Genomic DNA, 27,545 nt, shown 5'->3' with positions numbered 1-27,545 from the left:
TGAATCGATTAGATTAACTGATCACTCTAAACTGGCCTTAGGCGTGAATGTGAGCATGAATGGTTGTCTCTCTGTGCTGGCTCTATGATAGAGTGGGGACCTGTCCAGGGTGGAACTGGTCTCTTGGTCTATGACAGCTGGTACTGGTTCCACCCCCAACAGAAAATGGATGAATGGGCACTGTTTATCCAGTGCGAATAAGTAAGATGCCAAAAATATTTCTGTGTGTCAAAGCACAAAACAGCCTTTAAAGCCAGTTTCAGGAGGATTTGTTATGTATAAATAAAAAATAATCCATTACTGAGCATGATAAAGTCCTTGTTCACCAGTGACAAGCACTGTATTGACATAAAGCCTTCTTCTGCTATATCATTAATTTGGTCCACGTATCCAAGCAGTTACTTCTAAAGTCATTATTATTACTGAACTTGCAGGCAAAACTATTACCAATTATATATTTTATTGGATGTTTATGCATGTTCTGTCAGTTGCGTGTGCTTGCTGCAGCTGTACTGCTAATTAAAAACTTCTCTGTCAAGGACGACTGTGCTTCAGACAGCGCTGGAACTAGGGCATTCTGCTACTGCAGTGCATTTCTGATAAACTTAATTCATTGTCTTATTTGCACAAATGCTCAACATTTGATTTCCTACTTTAACTTAACAAATGTCCTAATACATGTCTGAAAAACACAATGTGAAGGAATTTCTAAAGAGAAAGCTCTGTCCACCGATGCACAGTGTGACTCATACTGTAATCAGAAAACCTGCAAAACACAAATGCACTGTGTCACAATTATGCTTATTGCCACCCTAATCTGAGGATTTGATTCCTCAACAATACTCAGGTTGTCATGATGACTACTGCCAAAACAGCAAAAATCAAAACTTCAGTCCATTATGTATGCATTCTTGCCCCAACTTTGAGCTCATGAGCACTAGGTCAGCTGCTTCCACACTCTGTGCTGTATGCATCAGTGAATATCATTGTGTTCCATCTAAAAGAGTATTTATTTATTTTTACTGTAAATGATAGCTGACTTTGCCCTAAGCGAATAAAATCTACATATGTTAATGAGAGATGTTTTGTGAGTCTCTTCCGAGCTTCTTATTCTGTAACACTAGCTGTCTGTGAGATCAAACCAACTATGGGCATCCTGAGCATGCAAATAAAAAACATGACTGGCTGTAAACAAGAGGAAACAACAGTCCCCTTGCTCTTGGGGGTCATGCATTGACAACCCAAAGACTGCACTAATGCCCTTCTTTGATCCCACAGAGAAGTCTTGTACGCTCATAGTTATTAGATGTGCATACATAACAGTTCAGCTGGGCCCACTGTTTAGTGCTCACTTTTCAGTCAGTGAATTGTAAAGCCTGCTGTTATCTGTCTTTTTCATAGCTAACTTCCCCTAAACTCAGAAACTGTCCTTGGCAGTACATCAAGAAGAGCCCTCAGCAGTGTTAAAGTAATCTTATCTAATTAACTTGGTGGATAAATTATAGGTTCTGCACAATTCTACACAATGATTAACATGATTTCATTATACCGCACATTTTTATAGTACTTTTTCCCATAATGGGTCTCTCTCTTTCTTTTTTTTCTACTCTTGTTGAAAAGGTTTTTCCATGCAATTATGCTTTTACTGCACTGGGAGTGTGTTTGGCCATTGCCATACTGAAAATGAAGCTATTGCTAATCAGACACTTTCCAGATAGTATTATATGGTGGACCAAATTCTGATGGCTCATAATTCCTTCATTCATCCATCCATCTTCATCCGCTTTATCCGGGGTCGCGGGGGCAGCAGCCTAAGCAGAGAAGCCCAGACCTTCCTCTCCCCAGCCACCTCCTCCAGCTTATCCGGGGGAACACTCCAGCGTGTCCTCGGTCTGCCCCGGGGCCTCCTCCCGGTGTGACATGCCTGGAACACCAACCCCAGGAGGCGCCCAGGAGGCATCCTTGTCAGATGCCTGAACCACCTCAGCTGGCTCCTTTCGATGTGGAGGAGCAGCGGCTCTACTCTGAGCCCCTCCCGGATGGCCGAACCTCTCACCCTATCTCTAAGGGAGAGGCCAGCCAGCCTTTGGAGGAAGGGTGGCTCGTTCTTTCGGTCACTACCCACAGCTTGTGGCCATAGGTGAGGGTAGGGACGTAGATCGACCGGTAAATTGAGAGCTTCGCTTTTACACTCAGCTCCCTCTTCACCACGACGGACCGGTGCAGCATCCGCATCACTGCAGCCGCCGCACCAATCCGTCTGTCGATCTCCGGCTCCCTTCTCCCATCACTTGCGAACAAGGCCCCGAGATACTTGAACTCCTCCACTTGGGGCAGGAACTCATCCCCGACCCGGAGTGGGCACTCCACCCTTTTCCGGCTGAGAACCATGGCCTCAGATTTGGAGGTGCTGATCCTCATTCCCGCTGCTTCACACTCGGCTGCGAACCATTCCAGTGCGAGCTGGAGGCTATCACCCGATGAAGCCAACAGAACCACATCATCCGTGAAAAGCAGAGATGAGATTCTGAGGCCACCGAAGTAAAAGCCCTCCGTCACTTGGCTGCGCCTAGAAATCCTGTCCATAAAAATTATGAACAGAATCGGTGACAAAGGGCAGCCCTGGCGGAGCCCATCACCCACCGGGAACGAGTCTGACTTACTGCCGGCAATGCGAACCAAGCTCTTGCAACGGTTGTATAGGGATCGAATGGCCCGTAGCAACGAGCCAGACACCCCATACTCCAGCAGCACCTCCCACAGGACACCCCGAGGGACACGGTCAAATGCCTTCTCCAAGTCCACAAAACACATATAGACTGGTTGGGCAAACTCCCATGCACCCTCAAGTATCCTTGAGAGGATAAAGAGCTGGTCCAGTGTTCCGCGACCAGGACGAAAATCGCATTGTTCCTCTTGTATCCGAGGTTCGACTAGCGGACGAACTCTCCTTTCCAGCACCCTGGCATAGACTTTCCCAGGGAGGCTGAGTTAATTCCTTCAGTATTAACAATATCCCGACACCACTGTCTGAAATGAAGCCCCAAACCACGGAGCCACCATTGTGGTTTACAGATGGCTATAGACTTCTCTGCTGACCTCTTCCATACATACAGATGAGGATTTCAACTAAAATTTTCAGATAGGGCTGAAAGCCACCCTTCAACTGAGACCATTTCTGATGAGGCTTCAGTCAACAGCAGATGAGTCAACTGAAGTGCCAGATGTATCTCTCATGTTCTTCAGTTGATTCATCTGCTGTTCACTAAACCAAAGAGAATATATGAAATAGTTTAAATGATTTCAAAGCCCCTCACAAACCTGAACTAAATAAACAGAAGAGGGTGGATGGATGGATGGATGGATGGATATCTTAAGTGAAGATATTAGCAAAGCAAACTCTCACTCATGTATGATTTCATCTGGTCAGCCTTAGATGGGTTAGAGTTATTTTAACCATTACTCTGGTCAACTATCATTGTTTAAAGATTAATTTTTGTGTTTGTTTGCATTTAACACACATGCAACACTGATAATGTGAAATTTTCCTATGTTTAGCATAGGTTAGAAATATATGACCATACAGTGGGTGCTTTTCATTATGCCTTCTTGCGCTCTCTTCCCACAACTCAAAAACGATTCCTCCATCTACCATCCTGAAGGATCTATCAATTCCTTAAATGCAGTTTGAGGAGATCAAACTGAGCAAGGAGGCTTCTGGAGAACGTTAGAGTGACAAATCGAAGGTGTCCTTCTTCATATCTCTCTCTCTCACACATCCTGGCGTTAAGGAGCATGAGGAAAAGATGTGAGCGGAGGAAGCGGAGAGACACAAATAATGAAAAGCACCCAGTGGTAGTGAATAAGACAGGAGTGTGTGCATGTGTGTGCTTAGCTTTCATCTGCAGAGGCTGGCTTTTTGCTTGAGGACAGGGACTGTTCACTGTGCTGCTACCCTGCAGAGTGTCTGTGTGTGAAGTCTCCCAGGGGGACAGAAAGTGTAGTTACATTCTTGCCAGAACTCGGGACGCTCACAGTTTATACACCTTCTATTATGTTCGACTCCCCTTTATTCTGGCGTGTTTGACAAATGGTTTGAAAAACTTCCATGTGGTAAATGCAGCATCTCATCTGGCAGCATTGCTAGTGACAGTTTGAATTGGAGATCTTCTTGATTACATCACATGAGGTATTACTTGCATGTTATAGGTACACACCAGTAAAAGCTAAAAGCTAACATTTGATAAAGATTAAACTAGACTTTAGACTACCTTGTTTAGACCAAACAATGATCCCTGCTGCTCTAAATCTGAGTTTTTGAAGTAAATTAAAAGGCTCTAAAAACTGAGTTATCAGATATATTTGTAGAGCAGACATCAAAAGCATGTATTATAAAACAATGCAAGGGGATGTCCGTGAATACCAACTTTTACCTCAGTACATAGTACTATCAACACTGTAACAGCATTTAAAACTCTATTCACATTCAGGTGTGAAGCACAGTATAAAACACAAGAATTGTGTTCTTAGCTACTAACCATACAGTACAACTTATGTACTGTTTATGTGTTGTTAGGTAGGTTATGGTTATAGGTTGTATATTTTGTTTCTTTGGAGTTAGGTAAGTTTCTTTTATTTCTACATCAGGGATGTTTTGTTTGTTATGTTGGCCTTGGCTCTCCCTGGCGTTATACCTCAGTCTGAACCCAAATCCCATCACCAGTATTAAATAAACCTTCTACAATTACCATCTTGGCTCCTCCTTCTCTATCCACCTTTATGTTCGTCCCTTCAACCCCCTAGACTAGCCAGGGGATGTAACATACTTACTTGTAAGTTCTGAACTCTTCTTCTTTCACCAAAGATTAGTTAGTCTGACAAGAGGCACTAAAATCAATAAGTGCCTAATTCAGTAATCTTCTGTGATAATCTGGACTATTGCTTGACCTGCTGAAACATGAAGACTGAAAGGTTCCTAGAGTTTCTAACAGTAGAATGGAAGGCAGAGGTTTCAGCTGTCATGCTGCTGTACTATGGAGCCAGCTCTCAGTTTCAGGAGGATTCAGGAAGCATACACCCTTTTTACTTTCAGGGTTAGGGTGACTCTCATCAGGTGTATCAGGTGACTCTGAACCCTCCCTTAGTCTTGCTGCAAAAAGCTGCTGGGAGGCTTCCAATGATGCATTTAGCATTTCCTCTTCACTTATCTCTTTTCACTCTCCATGAGGTTAAACACCAGTGTTGCATTTAGCTATTAGTGATTATTAAACTCTGACTCTCTGCTATAGTGTGTTTTCCCCTTGTCTCTCTCTGCTCTTTTCTCTTTCCCATCACCACCAATCAGTCACAGCAGATTGCTCCCATTTCCTGATCCTGGTTCTTCCTGGTTTCTTCCTGTAAAAAGGGTTTTTTTGCTTCCACTGTCACCAAGTGCTTGGGTTGTCAGGGTTGTCTGATTGGGGTTGTCCTTTTAATATGATAGAGTCTTTCCCTTGAGGTTAGTGTTTTTGTAAATTGGGACAATTACAAATATATTACAATTGCTTTTAAATGAGTTGATCTGAACTGGAGTTTCTTTTGAATAATGCACTCGAATGATCAAACATAAATATGACAAGAAGGGAGTTTACTAGCTATCACATAGCAGCTCCCATAATGAAACAGACTGTCGAAAAGCTAATCAGTGTTTTCTTTTTAAACCAACTTCCCAGAATGACTCCCTTATGCCTGGGGTTCATTTTATTCCTTAACAGCTACAATAGTTTCTAAAGGAGCATATCTTTACCAAACAAGATTTTTTGCATGTTTTCTTTAATGATTAATGTGTGGGTTCTAGATTCCCAAACCTTCTGTCTCGCACAGTCTGTTTACTCATGCTGGGTGTTTGACAGACACACAAACAGTAGCCACAGTGTAGTGGCTGCTTTTTGTGAGAAATTATATTCATTCTCAATTTTTGACATTCAGTAACATAAAATTATCAGCCTGCTGGTATAATATGCTATATTCATAACACACATCATCTCATGTCATATTGCATAGTAAGATCGTTTTATAGTACCTCAGAGGGAAGGTAACAAAAAACACATGAAAGTCTGGTTGGAGTTGACCAAAAAAAAAAAACATTGTTAGAAACTAGATTCTCTGATTCAGTCAAACCATAGTTGTCTTGTCTTGAGGAAATAAGAGATCATCCATCACCTGTCCAATACCATCTCAGTGGTGAAGCATGGTGGTGGCAAAATTATGTTATGGTGTGCTTTTTAGCAGAAGGGCCAGTAAGTGGCTGTAGCTCAGACGGTAGAGCAGGTCATCTACTGATTAAAGGTTGGTGATTCGATTCCTGGCTTCCCCTAGTCTGCATGCCAAATATCCTTGGGTTAAAGGAAAGCTGAACGAGATGTTAAGTACTACAGGGCACCCAGGAACATCGAAGGGAGCCGAAGGGTTACCTTCCAACAGTACAATGACCCCACAGTACAAAGACCCCAAGCATGTGTCAGTCAGCGATATTTGTCACGCACCTTGGTTGTCGTTCTAGTTGGCTGCCAGTAAATTGATAAATGTTTATTTTGGGTCTCACCAACTTCCCAACACCTGTTCTTATTTTACCCGTAATCACTTGAAGTCACGGGATATCATTCACTTTCTATAGTAACTGGTCGCCACGTGTCTGCAAAAATTATGTCATATGCTCATTTAAAAATTCTGCTTTGTTGATTTTCATTATAGCATCATAATAGCTGATAGAAAGCTCCAACATATTTTGAATACTTTCTGAATGGTCTGTACTTGTTCTTTGTTTTTTTTACTATTGATTAGGTGGTGAGCAAGAATTGTTGTACTTGCACTCCGTGAAGCTAATGTCTATATTTGATACTGTATATGTATTTTTCCCTTTATGACTAGTTATATAAGGGGTTTAAATGTATCATAGAAATTATGCCAGACGATTTGTGATAACTGATCAGACTAAACAAAAATTCTGTGATACTTCTCAGATTGCTGAAATGCTCCCTTTACCTCTATAAGCAGGTCAGTGGCTGCAGGTTCATTTGTGGTACACTGCTCCAGGGATTCTAGTGTCTGTATCACTGAACTGGAAAAAATACAAATAACATTTGGTTCTCTTAATTAAATAGCCATCTTTGCTCATTCTAAGAGAGATATGAGGCGCTTAAGCCTTGTGTCGATCAAGCACTTCTTTTTTTAGGTAGCAGCGGCACTTAGCAGATGCTTGGGGAAAGTGCTAGTCATGGTTTCGACTGTTGCTATGAGACGATATGAGACAACTCAAAGCTCAAAGCTCTTTGGGTATTTTGTTTTTACTTGAATCACACTGGCACATTGAGTAAAAATATGCTCAGCTCTTAGCACTTGCAAACAAGGAGACAAATTGGCCAGTGAAGAATGTTACAGTGGACCAAGTGATGCAGGAAATTACTGCTCAAAGTCGCTGCAGGTTTCAAACATCTGAGACGACATCTTCAAAAACACTATTAAACAATTCTCATACATGTTTTAATTCACTAGGTTAGATAAGTCATACTAACATATCTTCTCCACATCTATTTCATACAGCACATGGAGTTAATAGGGCTGTAGCCAACATATACAGAAATAACAGAGCAGGTGTTGTTTGTGTTGACTGTATGTGTAAGAAGTGGACCGTGGCTAATGAGGGGAGATACACTAGAATGCATCTGTCCAAAATGAATGCTTTCAATCATTTAAAAAAAAGTGACACAAGTGCTTGCATCCTTTAGGAATTAAACACTTTGGAGAATAATTTTTCTCTGCTTTTGTTCTGCCAAATTGTGCACTGTCAGGATCTCCAGACTTTCCATGTAAAATTGACTTGTAATAACTTCCATGACAAACACGAAGCCAGCTCATTTTAGCTCATAATAACCACACTATAGGTATTTTGTACCTATTGTAACATGTTACTACTAATTAATGCACTATGACCCAAATCTCTTTTTATATAACAGACCTGTGATTATCTTCTTGAATAATGTTAATGGAGTCTAAAAGCTACTGACATCTTAAAGGTAATGTAGAAAGTGTAAATGAGGAGGGGGAGAAAATGCTTTTTTTGTGTTAATTTTCTTCTCAATCATCCACCAGCAGCAGCTGTGTAATGGCTGTGCATAAGCAGACGTTTGAAGTTCAGCTTTATCCTAAAGGACATATGGACATTAAGAGCCGGGGATTAAACTAATCATTCATTCAGCAGACATCTGCTTTCCTGTTTCTCCTGCCACTGCCAACTTGTACTGTAAGATGAGGCAGATGAAATTAACGTGACTAAGTTTGTTTAGACTTGACTCGATTTGACTCTATTCAATTCAAACTGAAAGTTTTAAATGTAATTGAATTTACATGAATTCATCTAAAGGATAGAGTCACACTAACTGGAGGTGAGAGCTCGGCGGATGGAAAGAGATGAAGAAGAAGACAGAGATCAGCAGGAGAGCAAGATAGATGGGCTGAAGAAAGGATGAGGAATAGCGAGGGGGAGCACTGAGACAGCAGGAGAAATGGGTGATGGGACGCCATTACCTCCCTTACATTACTGCTCTGTTTATCTTGTGAGCACACTCAATCACCGTGGACCTGTGCTCAGCTGGAAGGACACACAAACACATAAACAGTGGCATCCGGACATATTTGTATTACTATTTCAAACAAGCCATTAAGTGACATTCCTCCATTTGTTGTAGTTATAGTGATAGGAGAAGACAGATGTGCAGCACACACACATATGCAATTTTTGGGTGACTGTGCATCTGGATGATGTCGATAGTCCACAATTCAATTCTCGTGCTCATTTCTAATCATTTCTACTCTTAAATGTTATCATCAGAAAGGAAGAGACGAGGTCAGAGATAAACATGAAATAGAAACACAGACACATTTTGCAATCTTTTATTTTTTAACAGAAAAATCAAGCAACAGTAGTTGAACTTTGAGAGATGGTTATCACTGACAGCTATTCAAACAGTTGCATTGTCTGGCTCATTATGCATCAGTCAGTAGTCAGAGCTTTGCTGACGGCCCTGCGAGAAAAAAAGACCTGAGATAAAATCAGCTGCTTTGTGTCCTCTCACAATTTTACAGTCAATATCAGACCGGCAGCCTTTTCTTGTTATGTGTTATTCAGCTATTTCTGAGACATGCTGTGTGTTAAACAGAGTAACACAGAGCAACTTTTGGAACGTTAATAAGACTCAGAATTGTCATTGGACACTAACTCAGATCCTCATTGATTCCTTGAAAGTTGAAATAGAAATAAGTAGAAACAGCTGCCTTTCTCACATCCTCTGAAAGGACGGCATCAGCCATTTCAGCAAGTCGCACAAAAAATATTCAAATGACAAAGCAGCTAGTTTGAGCTGTAGGAATTTACCAAGTTCGAATAGATTGTCAGCTTAACAAAGTGGGGTCTTTTTACACAGGAGATTGCATATTGGCAGTTGAAATGGGTTCCTTTCAACCATGGCAAGGAAGTTATTACGACCATGACAACAGAGGTCCTGTAACCCTGAGAAAGTAGCAGTTTGACCCATAACAAAACTTCTTATTCTCATCCAAACTGTGATCGTTTTCCAAAGTTGCAGGCAAATGGAAGGTTTTACATATCAGAACATGATAAAAAAAATATCATCTTCATACGGTTTTAAAGTTTGTTACGCACAACACCTCCTGATAAGTAAAATCATAGACTTTAAAGAGGGTGTACTTTCATCTCACTCTGTACCTAAACCTATCCAAACCACAACCACAGTTTTGAGTTTTGTCACATTAACTTTTTCTTTCATCACTGATGATGAAGGCTAAGGATACTATTTGACAATAGTAATTAGCTACTGCAGTAGTGGTAACTAGTCACCGTGATGCACTTGTGCACATATGACCTAGTTAGCGCTCCGTGTGATTGCTACTTATCATGTTTTTGCAGGCGCTCCTAAGAAGCAATCACACAGAGCGTAGAGCAGAAGGAGCATCCACTTCAAAAACACCTAAAGTTGTCCAGCAAAACGGCTTTACGCACCTTGGGCTGTTGAATCAGAGTGTGAAATGAACAAGCGGAGAATATTAAATTGGCTTTTGGATGGTTGCAAAACTGCAAGGATAACACAAGGCACATCACAAGAGAAAAGTACACATCAAGTGTGCTATACCATTGGAAAGCGGTGGGCTTTTTTTTTTTTTTTTGCAGATTTTTCTGTGCGATCACTCCTCGGGGGAGATAAAAGCACAGTACTTACATACAATATGAGGCTGGCATAGAGAGTTTCTTTCTCTCCTCCTTACTTTCTTCTCCTGCCCTCCCTCCTCCCTTGTCTACTGTGATGAATGGTTTTGATATTGGCTGTGTGTGTGTGTGTGTGTGTGTGTGTGTGTGTGTGTGTGTGTGTGTGTGTGTGTGTGTGTGTGTGTGTTGGGGTTGGGGGGGATGAGGTGCCTGTGTTCATACTGGACAGCCCAAGGGGGTTTTAGCTATCGTTAGTAGTCCTTAAAGATGACTGAAAAAAAAACCCACTGTCACCTTCCTCTCTCTTACTCACTCACACACACACGCATGCATGCACACACTATAGATTATCCCTATTTAAAAAACTGCATCCCATATGGTAGCAAAGCCCTGTGACAGGTGATGTGTAGTCTCCGTCGTTCTTTCCCTCTTATCATTTCCCTCCCCCTTCCTTACTCTCTCCATCTTTTATCTCGGCAGTTGCAGACCTCACTGTTGAGACAAAGTTTTTTGTAGCGCATTGTCAGCGTTGTATATGCTGCTCCAACTGCGCGTGCAGATGTGGGAGTCTGTGTGTGCATGCATGTTTTACTGGTGTATCAAGCTGTGAGCAGATCTGCTTTGAGCTGGAACTTTGCTTTGAGACTTTTTGTCAGGTTCTCCATTACAAGATTGATAACACGCCTCGGTAAAGACAATCCTGGGGACATTCAAGCGTTGTTTTGTTTCATAAATGGTAAGATATTTAGGAAGGTGGACTATTTATTGCAATTGCTACTTAAATGGTAAATGGCCTGTATTTGTATAGCGCTTTTCTAGTCCCTAAGGACCCCAAAGCGCTTTACACAACCTGTCATCCACCCATTCACACACAGGTGATGGCAAGCTACATTGTAGCCACAGGCACTCTGGGGCACACTGACAGAGGCGAGGCTGCCGGACACTGGCGCCACCAGGCCCTCTGACCACCACCAGTAGGCAACGGGTGAAGTGTCTTGCCCAAGGACACAATGACCGAGACTGTCCGAGCCGGGGCTCGAACCGGCAACCTTCCGATTACAAGACGAACTCCCAACTCTTGAGCCACGATCGCCCCACAACTTACAAAAATGATCACACTAAACGGTGGACACATCAGTCGTGTGGCTGTGTGTGTTGGTGTTTGAGGCTTGTAAGTGCAGCATCATTCTTAACCTGGTTATGTTAGTTTTCAATTGCAGTAAATCTCTTTGACGTGAGAGCAGCAGAATCTTTTCTAGAAGAGCCTCATGTTCCAAAGTAATGTGCTGAGCTAAGAGATATGAACTTGAGACACTAATGAGATGTTACCAAAATGCGATCGCTTCCTCACGACTACACAGAAAACAGAACTGCTGATTGGTCGTGTCCATGGCTCATTGGACTGAGACAATACCAGTTACAACTCACATCGGTGTTCAATCACTTGTGCATGTAATTCCCTTGCTCCCCATTTTATTAGAACCCTCCATTTTCAGAGTTGACTAATGCAGGAAAATGCCACAAACTTAATATTAAGAAGCAATTTTTGAAGCTCATTATAGCCCTGATGTGCAGGCTTCACACCACATTAAGACAGGTTATTAAAAATGTTCAAAACCAGAAGTGACTCTTTACGAAATGTCAATTTCATGTTTGTGCAATTCAAAAAATGAGGAAGAAGTCTATTTTTTTAATATGCTTGCCACTCCATTTTTGTAGGGTGGATGATGTTAAAGAGCTCATTTAACTTAAAACATCATCTGCTTCCACATCTGACAAACTAGCTTTGGTACCGCATTCCAGCAAAGCAGTGAGTGAAAAGAGCTCATAGCAGTGTGACAAACTTGGAGAATACTGATGCCAAAAGACACCTTAGGGGTATTTGACACCCTGGCATGAGAACTAGAGGTGGGTTTTGATTAGCGATTTATGGATTAAAATCGATTCTGGGTTGGATAACGTGATATCAATTAATTAAAATCCTGAATAGATTTTTAAATATAAATTTATTTTGCCCAAAACGCCAGAATCTCAGGTTAAACCTCACAAAATTTCTACAACCACCAAACAGCTAAAACAGTAAATGAGAGCAGGTACACGGATTCTTCACAAAGACGTGAACACAAAACACGACGCAACGCATCCGAATCAGTGAGATGTCGCCTTTCTCACCCGGCGGCACGTATGTGGACACGGACACGCCGTCGGGGCTGAAAGCCGACAGCTCACTGATTTTGAAGTGTCAGTGGGCGCTTTGTGTTTACGTCCTTTTTGGGCTAGATTCTGAAGCTGCAGGTTTTATATCTCTCCAAACAATACTGACTGAACCAGCAGCCAAAGACGATCCAAACTACGCTTCACATTTCGCTTCACATAAACATAGTCACGAATTTCCTCTTACTTTTGCTGTTTTGCTTCCACCACGATAAAATCACACTTCATGTAGAGCTCAGGGATGTGTTCTCTCGCCACTGCTCTACTCCCTCTACACTTCAGACTGTGTGGCCACCCATGGCTCCAACACCATTGTGAAGTTTGCTGACGACACAGTGGTGTTGGGTGCCATCTCCAACAATGATGAGGCGGCCTACATGGATGAAGTGAAGAATCTGGCATCATGGTGCCAGGACAACCACCTCCAGCTGAACGTCGGCAAGACCAAGGAGCTGGTGGTGGACTTCAGAAGGGGTCAGCACAGAGACTACAAGCCCATTATCATCAATGGAACTCCAGTGGAGAGGGTGCAGTCCTTCAAGTATCTTGGTGTCCACATCTCCTCAGACCTGACATGGGCTGCCCACATTCAGGTCAAGACCAAAAAGGCTAGGCAGCGCCTGTACTACCTACGACAACTGAGGAAGTTCAGGGTCTCTCCAAAGATCCTCAGGATTTTCTATACAGGCGCTGTGGAGAGCATCCTCACACAGAACATCACATCGTGGTTTGGGAACAGCTGTGTGAAGGACCAAAAAGCTCTCCAGAGAGTGATCCGTACAGCAGAACGCTGCTGCAGGATTGCTCTCCCCCCGCTTCAGGACACCTACACCAGGAGATGCCGGACTAGAGCAGCGCAGATACTGAAGGACCCGTCCCATCCTGGCAACAAACTGTTCCAACTTCTGCAATCTGGTAGAAGGTTCCGCATCTTCCGGGCAAGGACAGAGAGACTCAAGAGGAGCTTCTATCCCCAAGCCATCCGTGCCCTAAACACACACACCCGCCCTCTCACATCATCTACAATTGACTGAGACAGGACTCTTCCAGACACTAAACCAAGGCACAATGTACATTTCAAATTCCTTTAATTTTAAATATGTTTATATTGTCTATCCTGTAAAATAGTCAGATGTCTATTCATATTAATGTACAGAATTCACCTGCTTGCTGCTACTACTGCACATTCACCCAATGTATATACTATATATATATATATATATATATATATATATATATATATATATATATATATATATATATATATAATGTTCTTCCTCTACCCCCCCCCAATTTTTGCACATGTCGAGGAGCGTGTCAGGCTACATTTCACTGTGTGTTATACTTGTATAACTATGCATGTGACAAATAAAGAACCTTGAACCTTGAACCTTGCTCTCTCTCTAAATCGATAATCAAAACCCACCCCTACTTATTACCCACCAGTCTACGGTGTTGGCCGCTGTTTTGTTTTTGTTTTTTTTACTTACTTCCGACAAGAAGGTAAGGCAAGTTTATTTATATAGCACAATTCAACAACAAGGTGATTCAAAATGCAAATAAAAAGCATGATTTAAAATTGATTTAAAAAAAAAAACAGTAGATAAAATCAGTAGTTAAAATGTAAGTTTTGAAATTTAAGCTTAACATTGTGGATTTGGTGTTTTATTCAAATGCAGCTGAGAACAGGTGAGTCTTCAACCTGGATTTAAATAAACTCAGTGTTTCAGCTGATCTGAGGCTTTCTGGGAGTTTGTTCCAGATATATGGAGCATAAAAGCTGAATGCAGCTTCTCAGTGTCTGGTTCTGACTCTGGGAACTGATAAAAAACCGGATCCAGATGACCTGAGAGATCTGGAAGGTTCATACTGGGTCAGGAGGTCACTGATGTATTTTGGTCCTAAACCATTCAGAGCTTTATAGACCAGCATTACTTCAGTTTTGTTTTTGTTTAGCTGGAGAAAAGAAAGAAAGCCTCATTTCTGCTGTTCAATACTGAACAAATTAAAATTTTTAAAATTATGCAAAATTGCAAAATGCTTAGCTGTCTCTAATCAAACCTCTGTAACTTTGCTCTGCTTCATTTCGTTTTTGACTGCACAATATTTTTAAGGTCATCTGCTATAAAAACCCAGACCAGGAAAACCGCCTTCATGTTTTTCTGTGTTTTATCCTCAGTTACTTTGACACAAAGGAATCTGCTGTGACGCTTACATCTTTGATAACATCTCACAAGTGTCAGCTTTCTTTTTATAGATATAAAAATATAGATATGTATTGATAAGTGATCAGGATTATAATATTTCTGACTGTCTGAGGCAAAATTTCCCCAATTCAAATCGAATCAAATTGAATCGTGGATCGAATCGATTCTAGAAATCAGTGACGATACCCAGCCCTAAAGAGAACACATTTTGCAGACAAATTTGTGTTTCTAAATGTGTTCTGCAATTACATTTGGAGCTCTGGATACGATTTATTTCCTAAGTTAAGCATGTTGGTTGGTTAGTCTGCGTGATGGACCTATAAAGCACATGATAGTAAGACCAGAGATTAATATTTACATACGTGCATTTCAGCTTTGCAGAAATTAAGGTGAATATCATAAACAGTGTTGGGCAAGTTACTTTGAAAAAGTAATTAATTATAGTTACTAGTTACTTCTTCAAAAAAGTAACTGAGTTAGTAACTGAGTTACAAGATTCTAAAAGTAATTAATTACTTAAAAAGTAACTATTGCTTTACTTTTAAAAAAAATGTTTAACCCTCTGGGGTCCAGGGTATAATTGGCCATTTTTGACTACTTTTAATTTTCCCTCTACATTTCAGCTTTAAAAACTATTTACTTTGCCTTGTTTGGTATCATCCTTTTCAGCACAACCTCACGTGTCTGAATTTTTTTTACTGTAACAACCACAAACATGTTTAATGAATCCTATTTCATAACTTTAAATGCAAATATAAATTGTCAATTTTAAAATCATATGCACAAGTTTTGCAAACAACAAAGTTATTTGCATCCATTTACCTTTTACCTTGATTTTTTAAATAACCATTTCAAACTATTTACAGAACAATCAGCTGTTCTGCATTCAATAAGATGCCACATAAATTATTTGTGCCACTTCAAAAAAATAATTTCTGTCCACTATAAAGGAGAACATCACAGCCTGATACCTGCAGGTCTGACAGCAGGTGTATCACTCCTTTTTCTACCTGGAGACAGCAGTCGCCTCATTGTTCTGAAACACAACACAAAACTATCCACAACACTACACACTAACTACACAAGACAACACTCCAAACACGCTAAACGTCACAAATCTCTCTAACGGTAACGGCGTTGTAACGATAGGAATAGTACTGAAGAAAGTAACGCCGTTACTTGTAATGTCGTTATTCCCATCACTGATCATAACCTCTGCTTCAACAAACATTTATGGCAGGTTCTTGGGCACCGCACTGATTGTTTGTTGTTGCACTCCTTCTGTGACGTCACCACAGACCATTGCTGTTCGCATTCGCTCTTATAGGCACACTGAGCTCACTGCAGTCTTTTCTGGAACAATAAGTGTCGCCAAAAAGAAAAAACCTTTGTTGATGTAGGACTAGAAAAAGTCAAAAAAGTTAGCAAAACTATGGCAAATATTTCTTTTGTTTAGTTTTCTCCAGAATGTCTTTTCAGGCTGTTGCAACATCTCCCACAGCATAATGTGAGACTCCTTGAGAAGCACCTACACTGATATAAGTCTATACGATCCTGTCGGTAAAAATCGGTTTTTACCAACAAGACTGTATACTCACACGAGGACAGAAAACTTGAGAGCTGCTGAAGTTACACCAAAGCGTGACTTGCCTCAGAAGCTGTGTCATCAATTTCAACATCGCTTGCGAGGGCAACAACCGTGAGGATCAACCATCATTGACCATCATTGATGCTTTTCTTTCTGCAAGTGGAAATTTCACTGTAAAAGAAAAACCTGTGGGTTTGCAAATGAAATGCACTGTAAGATTTGCTAATATATTTACTGTATATGAACATATTCTCTAGGTGACTGAGATAGACAGCCAATAACCTCAACTCATTGTGAACTACAGAAAATTAGTAACATTTAACTCACCTCAGTCACAGGATAAATGATCCGAAAGTAAGACCTAAAGTGTCCAAGTATTTATTTTTACATATATTTGATAGCAGGGAGTGAGCCATAGTGTCACCAACTATTAGTATTCCCTAAATGTGATAACACTAAAGGCCACACAAGTACTGTAGTTGCCTCTCTCTTGGGTACCTGTCCTCATTTTCCCCAGTCATTATTCTTATTCTTAGAAGCTTTATTCATGAAGCCTCAGGGGACAGGCCCTGGGGGAGGAGCTGGGGAGGAGTGAGGAGGATGAACAGGTGCAGAGAAGCAGAAAGATGCAATCAAAGAGAATAAAGAAGTAAGTGTGGTAGTTCTACCCAGGAGCATTTTCTCCTGATGTCCCTCACCCCTGACCCGACATTCAACCCTGTATTCAGACACTGCTCCTAAAAAAAGACATATTATGAATGCTCTTTGAAGCAGCTGTGCATGTGTGTGTGTCGGTGTGTGTGTGTCAGTGTGTTAGTGTAAACGTCAGTGTGTGCTTGTGTTTATTAATGTGAAGACCTGACTCCCAACACATTCAAATGGCTATGAGTGCATTTAAGGACTAATTTCCAAGCCTTTTCTATTCCTTCACTGCCCTCCAGAGCAGTATTTCCTCACTTTCTCTTTCTCTCTGTTTGTAAATATCTTTCTCTACCTCTTCTTTTCCTCTGCACTGTCTGCTTGGCAGACTTTACACTCTCTTGTTGCTGTCAGAGCCCCTCGTGGGTTTTGGAACTACTCTCTTCCTCTCTTGCTTTTCTCTCTCTCTCCATTTCTTCTTTCCTTCCCTCACTGAGAACAACCAAAGCCTCCGTTTTCTCTCTGCTTGAGGCAGTTTTTTGAAAGAGGGAAGAAAAAAGGGAAGACAGAGCGAGATAGACGGGAGAAGCAGGCAGACAGAGAAATGAATGGCCTTATTCACAAGCACAGCAAAACCAGACACACACACACACACAGTAGGGTACATAGCAATCTATCATTCTCAATAATCACTGCCCCTGTTTATGAAGCTGTTGTGGCTCAGTTATCCTATTAGCTATGTTCTACTGGAGAGGATTCGATATGAAATCCATAAGGTGGTCGAATGTTCTTTCCAGACTATTGATTTTCAAGGTTTATCTTTTATCTTGTCTTTATAATGCTACTAATTAGCCCACTTGAGGCATGGTGTCCCTGAAAATGTCTGATCAATTGTTTTCTGCATGTTTGCAGATTTTTGCATTATAAATATGTTTTATTAAACTGGATAAACATATCCCCTGAGATTCAAAAAACTCTTTAGGTAGCTCTTCTAGGGAGAAGAATGCGTTATAATAATGTCTCCGGGAAGGAAACCACAAAAATATTTAATTCTTCATAACTCGTTTATGCCTCTTGCTTATATTGCTTATACTGCTGTGCATACCTCTTTATTTTGGTGCTGAACAATTGGCCATTGCTTAAAAAGCTCTCGGATGCCCCCTAATTTTGATCTATTTTATAAAGTAGTGAGCATTTTCTCTCAAAGAATATTAATCTTTAGGCTTTTAGCCTGACTTCATATACCTTTTTTCTTTTCTTTTCTGCTCATAAATAGAGTGGATAAAAAGCTGCTTTCTTGATTTAAAAATAAACGTGTGTAAAAAAGTGTGCATGATTGTCTATTACAGAAGCATCTGTTAACCTGTTTGCTTTTTACGAAGAGCTGCGGGAAAAAGTGATATATGTGTTTTACTGTTGCATGATTTTATTGAAAACAGTAAAACAATTTTACAGGCATATTATGAAATTTCTTTTCTAACCTTTGTGGTGCCGGCAGCTTTTTGCAAGAAGTTGCTCCATTGTGTCATAATCTCCAGTATGGTGTATTATATGGGAACTAATCTGAAATCCATACAGTGACTTTGCTCTCTGCCAGATTTTATTGATCTCCAAACTTCTATCTTGTCTTTATAATGGTCCTCTTTAACAGAGCTTTTGATGCCCATACAAATGTAGTGCTTCACTGTGTAATAAACGAAACTTCTAGAATGGTGCAGTGGTTAGCACTGTCACCCCACAACAACAAGCCCCTGGGTTTGAACCCACTGGTGGCTGGGTCCCTTCTGTGGGGAGTTCTTCACATGTCTGTGTGGGTTCTTTTTAGGTTTTTCACAAAGTGCATGGGTTAGGTTAATTGGTGATTTAAAACTGGCCATAGGTGCGAATGTAAACAGGAATTGTTTTGTGTCACATGGCAACCACTGAGAATGATGTTAAAGGGGCCACCACCAACACCACCCTGACTTGGGTAACCAGAAGAAAAATGGATGGGTGGAAAAAAAATTCTCTGGAAAAACCTTTTGAACTTTTGAAAACTTTTTTCTCATTTGTTAGCATATTAACCCCCAGCTGTTTCTTTCTTTCTTTTTTGTCACAAGTGATTTTTATGTGTTTGTTTTTGTTTCTATATTAATGAAACTAAATTTAAGTTGGAGACGCACCAATTGCAGTTTTCTTGTCCAATTCCGATTCCAAGTGTGACCAGCCAACACTGATTTTCACCAAAAGCTGTAGCTAAAACCATATGCAAACAAAAATTTGCTTTTCTTCAATACACGTATTTTTCACGATGAAAGAAATCATCAAACCTAACAATTCCCCCCAAACTGCAGTAAGTTAGAGGAGTAAGTTCTGCAGTAAACTCTCTCACTGAAACAACTGAAAATAAGGTGCTCTGCTGTTGGAAAGAAGTGCAAAGAGTTAACTGAAAATATTCTGCTGAACCTTTACCTAGCATATTTTACCTTACCTTATCCTAATCTGACATACCTTGGTTGACTAGCCGGTGACCAATCAGGGTCAAGCAAATCTGGCTGGCCAGTCGGTGCATCTCTAATTAATTTAGTTGTTTTTCTATTTCATACCTCACCGGTCAGATACGTTTAATGAATGTGACTAGTCTCAAAAATATGACAAAGTGCAATCAAAGAATAAAGGTAATCCAACAGTTCACAACAGAGACCACAATAAACCAGGAGTTCCACAAACAGACAAAGCTGGATCAGATAACTCAAGAAAGACTCTGTGGCTACAAACACACACACACATACACACACAGAGGTATAATCAGCAGGAATGGATACAGCTGGGTAACAAGAGATAGGTGATGACAATCAGGAACATGAGCCAGGGAGGAAGTACAGGTCAGAGCAAGACATTAGAAATTACCAGAGCAAAAAATGAACACTAACCCTAACTGGCACAATATGTTTTTTGAATAGAATAACTAATTTCACATACAGTAGGAGTCTCAGTCACTGTGGATATTTTACTGTTCAAAGGATCATCCTCGAGCAGTTAAATATTTTTTCTTTGAAAATCTGGACTTTCACTTTTGCTGCGCTGGAACAAAAAAGCACAGGAGCTTGCTTCTCCAGAGCTTACCCCTGGGTAAATGAGTTAAACCTGAACTTTCAGTGTAAGCCATTGTGCAGTTCATTTGTCTATAATTATATTGCACATAAAGTTGATTATTGGTATTCACCACGTCCCCCCCCCATTCTCGGGTACTACTGCTCTACCCTGTAGGCAGCCCCAGGCAATGTCAAGGAAAATGCACCTTATGGCTTTTAAACAAGCTTGTACTCCTCATTTGCTCATGTGTGTGCTTTATTTTGGCCTTTGCCTCAAGATAATGGGAGATCACAGACTGAGAATTGCATGTGTGCTTTGGAGGATGGAGGGATGCTTGTGTGTGAAGGTAACTACAGCATCTATAAGTTTTGATGCTGTGCTGTTACAGAAGGTATCTATTCTCCCTGCTATGTTAACAAAAGAAAAGCAAGAAGCTGTCGTAAAGACATCAGCATCATGGTGAGGAATTTGAGAAGGAATATGGTTAAAGAGCGAACAACACCAGAAGCAAAGAGAGCGACTCTGTTAGACTGTGAATTATTCTACTGTTTCAGCAACATTCTTTCTTCCCTGTTATGCAAATTGGACAAATTTGAATATGAAAACAAGAAATAAAGTGATTTTGCAGAGTATGCAGATGATTGAGAGGGCTTTCTATATAAGTACAGAGATACAAATCAGAGAATAACATGGACGGCCGTGGATGTAGAGGCTTGAGTAATGCAGACAAAGGAAGGACATCAGATTTATGGAGGGGTATGCGCAGAGAAACAGAGATGTTTGACAGACAGAGCGAGTAATTAAGAATCAAAAAACAGACTGTACATTAACAAAAAAGGAGATGCTCGTGAACAAGTGAAGGGGGAGCAACTAGATGTAAATGTAGGAGATGTCCCTGGAGACCTATTGTGTCCAGTGCTTTAACTGTGGTGATGATGTACCATGCCGCTGGTCCATTCCTTCCTCTCATTAAAGCTTTATGAAGCAAGCTTAGCACACATTTTATTACAATGACGCCACTGTCTGGCACATTCCAGCCTTGCGGCAGGGTGGTGTTGGTGGAGAGGGTTTTAGAAAAAGAAAAAAAAACAAGCCAATAGAGGCATAGATCAGAAAGGGAATCAAGAGAGAAAGGAAGACAGTGAGTGTAAGAAAGGCAAAACCAACATCAGGAAGCACGAATAGAAAAAAGAAGAAGCGATAGACGGAGAACAGAAGCTAAGAATGAAAGCTCAGATGAATGAAAAGTGGGATTTCAGTTATGTGCTCTGGGCCTGTGTGTATAGTTGCAGCTGTCTTGGTATTGTATAAAAATAGACTGGTTTGGGATTAAGGCTATCAATATTTCTTTAGGTTTTGATGGAGGCCCATGAGGTAGAGGGAAAATTCAAATTTGAAGACAAGTGATGTCATAAGCTGCATCTAAGCCAGAAGTTTCAGTCAAATTTCAAAAGAAGTCATCAGCTGGCACAGGAGCTCTGCTCCAATCTGCTACCCAGGACGTCAGCTCACATGTTCAGTGCTTCAGTTCTATTATTTCTCATTCTGCTGGGTTTTTTCCTTAACTCAAAATAGTTGATCCTTTTACCACAAATTCATCCAAAATCAAGCCAGTTGTACTGAGATTTATACATACAAATGGATTTTCTTTAGCATTTATAAAAGATGAAACTCCAAGTACTGCACTTTCCTGGCACTTCACTAAAAAAGTACAATCTTTTTTTATTATCTTATAACACAACCTCATTTCAGCATCGCTTATGTTACGCTCATGTGCACTGAAATATCAACCGAAATCTGGGAAAAAGTTATAAAACTCATTTGTGAAGACACTAAGAACATTGACTTTAAGAACGCCATGACTCAGCTACTGCTGAATGACGCATGCTAAGTACGTCTAGTATGCTACTTCTCTGAATTGAAGACATTTAGCTCCTGTCATAATCAGAGACTAAATCCCTGCCTTATCACCTCCTGGGTGTAGGGGCCTCAGCTTTGTTTAATTGCCACAAGCCCAAGCGTCAAAGCTGCATCTCCCTCAGTGTTTACCCCCACTGAGGCTTATAGCTGATAATGGAATTACTCTGAGTCCCAGGGGGAGGGAGAGCAGGAGGAACAGGAAGAGGAGGCAGCTATAGATGAAGGAAAGTGGATGATGGTGGAAGCTGAAAGAGAGAGAATGGATGGAGCATCTGCCTGGAAAACTAAAGAAAGGGGCAAAGGTATGAGGTGATGTGATGCACAAGAAGATAAATAGAGGGAGAAAGACAGGAAAGAATTTAGAGTAATGCCTGACTGTTGCCAAAAGCAAACCCTGCAGTCTTCGTACCTTACTGTTTACTCCAGTGTGACGTATGATGGGGCGGAGAGTGAATTATGATGCAGGGTAGAGCTGAAGTCCAAAAACATGGCTGTTTGAAAGAAAGGAAGAATGGGACTTAGAAAAGAAAGAGGAGGAGGGAATAAGAGGATAAAAGAGAAAGTGGGCAGCCGAAGTGAAACATTAAATCCTATAAAAAGAAATAAATGATGACACAGTTTTCTTAGACTTCACTCGCTTAATTTCTGTGTCCTCTTCTCTTTTTTTTGAGAATATGGAGAATATGGAATACCAAATGCTTTTTTCTTGGTTGAGCTACAAAGATGAATGACAAAACAAAGCAGAGGGTAGAATTTTGCAGAAGCGACATAGCGGAAGATGTCAGAGCTTTTTACTCTTCTCTCTGTCATGTTTGAAAGCTTCCGGATGTTTGGAGACTGAGCTGCAGTGCTGTAGCAGAAAATGACTATATTTGAAGTGAACTCGTGGCTTGGTCTCGGATTTTTTATTTATTTTTTGGGCTCTGCATGTCTGTATGTGTGCAGAGATGGATCTTAAGGATCTAAAAGCTGTTGGGAGTTTGGATTTCATTTTAATTTTCTCAAAAAAGGCATAAGAAGCAACGTGAATTTTGGCAACTGGGACCGATTTTGTGTGAGCATTTGAAAATGTCTTGTCAGGGAGCTTAGGTTGGCGTCTGGTTTTCAACCCATGGCCCTGCAAATGTTTGTGCTTGTAATTTATAACTACATGTGTAAGTACATAAGAAGCGGCAGGGAGGGCTATTGTGTTGGGGCCTGTTTTGGGTGAAATAAAAGTCATTTTGCAAAGGCAGTCTAATGTGAAAATGACTGATGTATTTTCAAGATCTGTTCTGTTTCATTAGGCATTTGCAAAATCAGTCACACACACAACTCAAAAATAAATTAAAGAAAAAATGCAGTTTGTGGGTCTAATTAGGAGTGTAAAGTTAGTGCATAGCTGACACAAGTTGAAGCCGTCTCTCATTAAAATTGGTTCACATGTGAAACCCAATTCCAGAATGTGAATTTAATGAAGGGCTTCTCCATCCTCCCTTCTTGCTGTTTTTGGACCGTTTCTCTAGCAGCTGAGTCACTGAGTATAATATAGTGTCATATAGTATTTTTGTCGACTTACCCACTTTTTTTTCTTCTTCTACCTGGATCCCTTTTGTGTCCGACACCTTATCCCCCGACCCCTCCCCATCTTCCACCTCTTCTCTGTCCACAGTCTGTTCTCAGTATTCAAGGGGGGTCTTCGCTATCTTCGGCCTTTACGACAAGCGTTCAGTAAACACGCTGACATCGTTTTGTGGGGCCCTGCACATCAGCCTAGTGACACCCAGCTTCCCCACTGAAGGCGAGGGCCAGTTCACGCTGCAGCTTCGGCCGTCCATCAGAGGAGCTTTGCTGTCCCTGTTGGACCACTATGACTGGAGCCGATTTGTCTTCCTCTACGACACAGACAGAGGTAAATGCCCAGCAATGAATGCGCTAATGTTGCATGTAAAAACAGCTCGAATATATAGTGGTCTTATGACCAAGACAAAATCTGACCACTTCTCATTTTCTTCTACTTAACTTTTGTTCCTTCGGAGTTTTAAAGAGCAAAGTCAGAGAAGATTTTGTGGAAGGTTTTAAAAGGGGCTGTAATATAGTAAAATGGTCAATTTCAACTAGAAAAGCCTAAAAGACTGGAACATAACTGGGCAAGCATTATGTACTTACAGAATTACATGGGTTGCCATGATGCACAGAAAAAAAAATCCAAGCGCTAATGGGCAAGTGTGTCATTGTTTTCATAGGACTCAATGCCATTCTGTTAATACTATATACACCACATGATCCAGTAGCTTCTGGATCCATCCTTAGTGTTAAATTTTAAAAAAAAAATTAAAGTAATAATTTTCTTTTTGATTTTTAGTATTTCACATTTAATTCAATTCAGTTCAGTTTTATTTTATAGCACAAAATCACAACAAGAGTTGCCTCATGGCACTTTATATTATAAAGGTAAACACCTCACAACTATACAAAGAAAAAACCCAACAGTCATATGACCCACTATAAGCACAAACTTTGGCAACAGTGGGGAGGAAAAACTCCCTTTTAACAGGAAGAAACCTCCAGTAGAACCATGCTCAGGGAGGGGCAGCCACCTGCCGTGACCAACTGGGGGGTGAGACAGGATAAAGACCTGCTGTGGTTAGCTCGCTCTGCTTTATAATGTTGTAATTTGAAGTTTGCGTGCATTTGCTTAAGGTCCCGCACACGTCTCACAGCATTGAGGGCTAGACTTCGACTGGGTCTTTGCAGCACCTTGGTTCTTTTCTTTTACAGCCTATCTGTTATAGATTTGCTGCTGAGCTTGGGATCATTGTACGGTTGGATGACCCAAGTCCTGTGGCTTCAAAACAAGCTCCCAAATGATCAACCCTCCATGCTTGTGCTTAACAGTTGGCATGAGGTGTTTGTGTTCATATGTTGTGTTTGGTTTTCACCAATCTTGGCACTTTGCTGGGCATCTCCACTTTGGTCATGTCTTTCCAATGCAAGCACTAAAGCCTTGACATTTTTTTTTCAAAAGCATCTTTGCAAACCTAAGTCATACAGCCCTGGTTTGTTTTTGTTTTTGTTTTTTAAGGGGAGGCTTTCTCATGGCAGCCTTTCAAAAAAAGTTGTACTTTTTTACCAGTCAATCTTCATCTAAATGTGCTGTCACGAACTTTAACATTTAACACACTTACTGAGGCCTATAGACCCTGAGACATATTGCTTGGAGGTGTTTTGCATTTCTAAGGCCGAGCATTGCATTGTTTGACTATATGGTGGATTTCCTGGGACGTCAACTCCTGGGCAGATTGCAGCATTGAGCTAAAACATTCCTGAATCCTGCAGAACATCAAACTGTCAAAACTTTTGCTTTCGTAGAGGTGCTCAGACTTGCAGACGATCAGTTAATCAAGGACATTTGATTAGCAGCACCCAGCTGCTACTGACCCTCTTAATTCCTATAAAAGCAGTAAGGGCTTACCCCTCCTACCCTTAACCCTTTCTTTTCTTTTTTTTCGTTCTTTTTTCATAAAATAACTCCCATATTTAGCCCTGTGTTCTCATGGAAACACAAAGGTTTTATTACTGGCAATGAGCAGACTTTATAAGGACAGCAGCTGAAACAGTGGTGATTTGGCACTTTTCAGCCAGAGACAAAGATTTGGCCTCAGCTCTCGCGGCGTTCACCTGCTTTTGATTCGACCATGCCATCATGCAGCGCACGCAAGTTAGTGGAGCAGGCACAGCTGATGCCCTCAGACCCTAACCACTGTCATGGGGATGCTTGGCACATTATTTCTCTCACACACACACCTACATGTGTGCACAAATAGACACACACATACACTCCCACACAGACTAATCCCCAGCCACAGGGAGTGAAACACAGGTCAAACATGACGTAAAGTCCCCAGACCGTACTATAGTGGGTGTGTGTGTGCATGTGTATAGGTACCTCAGCCAGCATCCTGTGGCCTTCGTTGTTTTAAGTTATTACCCGGGGGAGCAAAAGGGGAAAAAAAGAGGAAGGAAAAGGGGGAACAGGAAACACAGGTTAGGTCAGTCGTGCTGGTGGCGAAGTCAAAAAGACAGAAAATTAGCTGTGAGTCATGAGAGGAGGAGACAAACAAGGTGACGGGGGCCAGGGCTAGGAAGAGGAGAAAGTGGAGGTAGATGGGGGGCAGTGGAGGATGGCAGGGGGAGCATTACAGAAAGGAGGAATAAGTAGACAGACAAAATCACATGCCTCTGGGGATGTACAGTAGCATATAGCACAGGAAGGAGGGGGAATGTTTGAGAGAAAGGGGGATCGGAGGGAGAAATGGAGCGAAAGATGGATGCGTAAGAATTTGGGCTGTACTCACCCATGACTTGGCCAAGGCAGGGCCCTTCATTATAGGCTCCCATCAAGACCTGCTGCCTGTAATGTGCTGGAAAATGGGCAGTAACACTGTGATCTGTTTTATGCACCCTGCTCTGCTCCAGACAGACAGCTGCTAACACGCACTCACAGAGGCACGAACTGTGGACGTCCACAGAACTGCACATGTGCATGCAAAGGCAAATGCATTCACAGACAAATTCAAATAGATTATATTAGTGCATGCCCATTTCTGAAAGCATTAGATAATATGTGTGAAAACAGTACATAGGAAGGCAGACATACTGCAAAACACCTGAGTAACTTACAATATAATCAGTTTGTATTCTGCAATTAGTTTTAATTCTGATTTCATTTCGATTTATTTGTGTTCAATACAGTTTAGTTTCTGAAGCAGATAAGCTCATTTGAGTTTAGTTTTTATCCACTCTTTCATTTTCTTCTGCCTCACCAGTTCAGGGTTGCAGGTGCTAAAAACCCTTCCCAGCGGTCACAGGGCGAAAGGCAGGGTGCAGTGCAAAATGATGATTTTTAGTTTAGTTTTTATTAGTTAGTCTTAAACTGGTTATTGCAGTAAAAACACAGTACTTTGTGAAGGCGGTTGACTCAAGGTCACGCACACCTACTCTCATCCAGGCAGGTTGTGATGACACATGTGAACAAAATGTCAAAAACATATTTTCTTTTAGTTTAGTGAATTTTGTAAGTTCACAAAATCTGTTTATTTTTCTCCAAAAGTTGGGTTATTTTTTACACCAAGTTTTACCTTTTTAGAGTTTTAGGTTAAGTTTTAGGCACAGACATTTTCATTTAGACACATGTATGATTCTATATAGCATCAGTCAAGTGGTTAAAAAGGTCAAACTAGAGTGTGTGCTTTCTCATCTTGTGTTTTAGAAGACTCCCGGTGTACTCGTGTTTCTCTGCCTTTGTGTCCATGTGACTTTCAGCGAATTGTGATATCATTTTATTTTGATTGAATCTGCTTTGCTCAGAGAGTTAGCATCAAGGTTTGTTTCAGCGCTCATCGTGATAGAAACATGGCCGCATGCCAATATTAAGAAAGAATATTGCTGTTGCATTGTGTTATTACTTATTATTACATGTTTCCCATTTGTCTTGACCCAACATGACAGTTGTTCGGTGTAATATTATATCCATTGTCACTCATGTTGACACCTTCTGCTTGTTTGATCAAGTCAGATTTATTAGAAACACATTAAGAAGACAGCCTGTTCAAAGGTGTGTTGCCTCATATTGTAGAAGCAGAAGTCCATTTTATAGTTT

At 41.0% G+C, this 27,545-nt stretch overlaps 1 protein-coding gene across 5 annotated transcripts in view; it reads left to right on the top strand.

Moving 5' to 3' along the window:
* Window positions 1-27,545, top strand: part of gria4a (glutamate receptor, ionotropic, AMPA 4a) — a 118,521-nt gene that overhangs the window by 32,012 nt on the left and 58,964 nt on the right. For all 5 annotated transcript variants that reach the window (XM_040008788.1, XM_040008789.1, XM_040008790.1 and 2 more), the window contains exon 3: window positions 23,556-23,795. In XM_040008788.1, the coding sequence (XP_039864722.1) occupies window positions 23,556-23,795 (240 nt within the window). The remainder of the gene's footprint in view (window positions 1-23,555; window positions 23,796-27,545) is intronic.

Source organism: Simochromis diagramma, unplaced genomic scaffold (genome assembly GCF_900408965.1).
Source record: "Simochromis diagramma unplaced genomic scaffold, fSimDia1.1 OVJJ01000344.1, whole genome shotgun sequence".
Lineage (NCBI taxonomy): Eukaryota > Metazoa > Chordata > Actinopteri > Cichliformes > Cichlidae > Simochromis > Simochromis diagramma.
This window is presented reverse-complemented; position numbering and strand designations above follow the sequence as displayed.